The sequence below is a fragment of the Astyanax mexicanus genome, chromosome 11 (genome assembly GCF_023375975.1).
Source record: "Astyanax mexicanus isolate ESR-SI-001 chromosome 11, AstMex3_surface, whole genome shotgun sequence".
NCBI lineage: Eukaryota > Metazoa > Chordata > Actinopteri > Characiformes > Acestrorhamphidae > Astyanax > Astyanax mexicanus.
Window position 1 is genome coordinate 38,689,222 of NC_064418.1, and position 4,214 is coordinate 38,693,435.

Sequence of the window (4,214 nt, forward strand, 5' to 3'; positions counted from 1 at the left end):
CATAAAATTGGGTTTATGTTTCAGCAGCTGTACCAACACTTTACTCCTTCCTCGCCACGCGCTCTTTTCCAATAGACTTTTACTCAAAGCTCTTAAAATGCGCACAACAAACAAGACGTTTAGGTCCATAGTAAATATTGTCGCATCCTTTGAGCCGTATGGGAAACAACTTAGGCCAACTTTACAATTGTGCACGTGTTTCCTTTTCTCCGTCTGCTTCTTCAAGACGGGCTGATTTCTTTTGAACGCGCCCCTCGCTTTTAAATCGCAATGAGAGCACTATTAGGAGGAGGCACGTGTCCTAATGAGCTCTTTTTCAACCTGTTGAATGGACCTGAAGCACCCTGCTGCGAGCCGCGCCAGGCCCGGTCCTATTTAATCCCCGTGCATGGGCTTAGTGCATGTGGAGCTTGGCTTAGTGTCAGGAGAGGCGAGAGACCACATAGGACCACATCGTAGAGTCAGTGGTCTGTCATCGCGGGAATAACATAGACTGAGTGGTCTACCATTGGGTCATATGTTATATCTGAGGTAGAGGACTTCCAAAGAGGCAAATATCTTGGTGTCTTGTATTTAAATACCTCAAAGGTAGTTGACTGACATCTGGGCAGATATCTTAGAAGCAGTGGGGCAAAAAAAAATCCATAGATGTAAATATCTAGAGTACAACAGGTTTATTTTAGGGGCAAACAGCTCAGAAGCAGTGGTCTAACTTAGGGGCAAATACAGTGGCGAACATTTTAGAAGTAGTAGCTTGTAATTATTTTTGACATAGTGGTCCATCATAGGGGCACATTTATCAAAGGTGTACTACGAGGACAAAGAAGTGGTGTACCTTAGAACCCATTATTTAGGTACCAAGCGGGCTTACTGAAGGCAAATATCGCAAAGACACAGCTGTCTAACATAGGGGTAGTGCCAAGACAACTTACTTTAGAGGCAGAAATCTCCAGAAATTGCCTTCAACTGCACCAAGACTGAATTGCAGAATGGAGGAGACATTATTTGACTTTGATCAAGATATCACAACAGACCTCGCTTTCTGGGGACAAATGGATCCCAATTTCCAGTTTCAGTCCCAGCTCGATTCTCTTCTGTTCGACTGTCAGCTTTCGCCGTGGTCCTCCTCTGGATGCCAGTCCATGTTCCCAGACTTCACCGACCTGGAGTGGCAGTCCCCGCGGCTGGAGGCCGGTGCTGAAGCGGACAGCTCCCCAGGGCACGATCAGCACACCGGGGGCAAACACCCACAGCGTCGCCTATCGAGTCACCTCCACCAGCAGCAACACCAGCACCACCACCACCATCATCATCATCAGGACCACGAGCAGCAGCAGCCGTACAAGGTGCAGCGGCACGCAGCCAACATCCGCGAGCGAAAACGCATGCTCAGCATCAACTCGGCCTTCGAGCAACTGCGGTGCCACGTGCCCACGTTCCCGTACGAAAAGCGCCTCTCTAAGATCGACACGCTGAGGCTCGCCATCGCCTACATCGCGCTGCTGAGGGAGATCCTGATGTCCGGCTGTGACCCCAAGTCCTACGTAGACGAATGTATGAAAAACGGCTACAAAAACCAGACCAGCGCAATCTGGAACACCAGCGGTAAGTGGGATTAAATGTTTAATGAGTTTCAAATAAAGAAATATTTAATCACCAAATGACAAATAAATATAGGAAGAATTAAATGATCATCTTCAATATTACAGAAATTAAATCAAGACAGCCCAACACTGCCCTAATCCTTCTTGCATTGCAATTGGTTTAAATACATTTCGGAATAAATATTTATTTCACATATAAATAAATAGATTCAGATTTAGATTCAAAATTCAAAGAGTTTATTGTCATGTGCACAGTAAGAAGTTCCCTCGTACAATGAAATTATTTCTTCGCTTCTCGACAAGAATGCCGCATAAAGATAAAAGTATGCCACATAAAGATAAAAATAGCAATGGCAATGAATTACTTTTCTATGTGGGGTTCTTTGAGTTCTTCAAAACAGGTTTGTGATAAAGACTTGTGATTATGAGTCTGAACAAAAAAAAACAAGAAATAATGATAGTGACTCAACATGTAAATAAATGTTTTTACTTTAGATCCATCAAAATGCATCCTATACAGCTATATGGCAATATACAGATTTGGCATATTTTACATGTTTTGAAATATATTTCCAACTCATATATTTGTTAGATATTGATGTATAATGTCAAAAATCAAGGTGCCAACTATACAAGTAAAGGAAGAAACCTTTTTAACTTTCAACGAAAGTTAGAGTAAAAATATTTTATTCCATTCCAAGTTTGTCTATCATGCAATTCTGAAACAGCTGCAAAGAAATAGAAAAGCAAGGATTTTTTAATGGTGTTCTGTGGTGTTTTTCAGTATCATCCTAGAAGTAGTTGTTGGAATGAGTGGGTTAATGCCCACATTATTTACCACCTTTGTCAGCATTCATGTAATTTTAGCTGAACACAAACAAACTGTGCGAAACATAAAATAAACCTAATGAATTGAATTATCCTAAAATACAGTCCATATAGAAGCCTTTTAAATTGTGCTTACATAGAGTGCCAAGAAACACAAATATAAAACTACATTTCCAGAAAGTGTCAGTGCTGTTAACATAAACCTGTGGATTTTACATTACCATTTGGGTTTTAGAGAGCACATTTCCCAACACATAGGTAAAGGCTAATCAGTGAGTGTAAATGAAATAGGAGCACCTCCCTGCATCAGATGACCTAAAATGTGACTTATCTCTTATTCTGAGCAGTAGAAATGTCACACTATACTTTATATAATATCAACATTTCTGTTGGTCCACTCATTCCATTCATAATTATATTTAGACACAGTAACAGCAACAATATTTATATATGTAATTCTTTGTTTTATACAATTACTACTAAACATGCATACAGTACATGAGTCAAGCTAAGTTTCTCCACCTGTATGGAGTGGTTAAATGGGTGAATATGCAAATACTTTGAAGCTCATTTGTTTCTAAATAGGGGTTTTATCACTTAAACAGACGTTGTTAAACAGTCTCTTTTTTGTGTTGTATTGTTTTAATCCCAGCTGTCCAACCCTGGAGTTTAGTGCTCAATAGGGGGCTGTGTGTTTTACTTAACCACATTGCAGTGTACTGTCTCATCAAGAGGAGCATTTTAATGAAGAAGTGTGCCTCTTTTGTTAGGCCTGGACCTGTGACTTGTTGAATGGTCATTAAAATGTATCTAAATGCTCATGTTTGTCCTGCTTTTCTCTCCTTCAACTCCAGATCTGACAGCTCGCCTTTCTTGGATAAAGTGGGATTAGCTTGCAGGGTGGATTCAGCTTGGCTGAAGAGAGAGATCCTGTCTCCACCTCAGCAGTGGCTTGGCATCGGGGCAGACTGACATCTGCAGACTTCTCACCATGGAACAGCCCCTCCACTCAGAGCTGGGCACACAGGATGCTTTTTATATTCTAATGGGATGTGGGTGAGAGAATGAGGCCTTGTGTTTTGCTGTGTTTTGCTGGTGAATGAGACCATGTTGAGGCCTCACTGGAGCAAAACATGCCACTTATCTGTGTTGGAGATGAGAGGAACTGCTGAGGAACTGATTGGGGTGCCTGTTTAAATGTTTTGTATGTGCATCTTTGGTAGTGCAAGCTGAAATGTGTGCCTACCATCATGTTTGTATTTAGAGCTGTATTGTTTTGCACTGTTGATACTGATTGTGGCTTTAACTTTAATATATTGGTGTATTTATTTGTTTAATTATTTATGCTAAAAATATGTGTTATTTATTATGTATTTCTGTATTTAAATTAAACTCATCTTTTGCATTTTTGCTTAAACCCTAACACCTCTAGCATTGTTCTTTTTTTTAAATATATGAACATGTGATGTTAAGCACAGCCTTGGGAATAAATTTATTTCCTGTGTCAGCCGAGCAGATTTGAGATTGATGAAGCTTGGATGTTTTTATTAAGGCCATTTCCCTTTATGAATGCAGACCATTTTTAAACACTTTAACAGTGAAAAAAGTTGTTAATATACCAGCATGTGAAATGTGCCTTTGCTGCAGGTGTGTATGTAACTGTGTGTGTATAAGAGTGTGTTTGCATTGGCCCAGAAAATCAAGTCCACTGGTGACATTGAATTCACAGCTGTCCCATCCCAGCAGTGTGCCCTCTTCTCACAGAGTGCGTTTGTTTTAGCC

The 4,214-nt window shown here is 40.5% G+C and overlaps 1 protein-coding gene across 1 annotated transcript; it reads left to right on the forward strand.

The window, feature by feature from the left end:
* The first annotated feature begins 285 nt into the window (after positions 1 to 285).
* On the forward strand, positions 286 to 3,855 carry LOC107197807 (neurogenic differentiation factor 1). The gene is made up of 2 exons (XM_015607629.3): positions 286 to 1,605; positions 3,287 to 3,855. Exons 1-2 carry the CDS (start codon positions 990 to 992, stop codon positions 3,322 to 3,324), a joined length of 654 nt encoding a protein of 217 aa, XP_015463115.3. The 5' UTR covers positions 286 to 989; the 3' UTR covers positions 3,325 to 3,855.
* Positions 3,856 to 4,214: the final 359 nt, after the last annotated feature.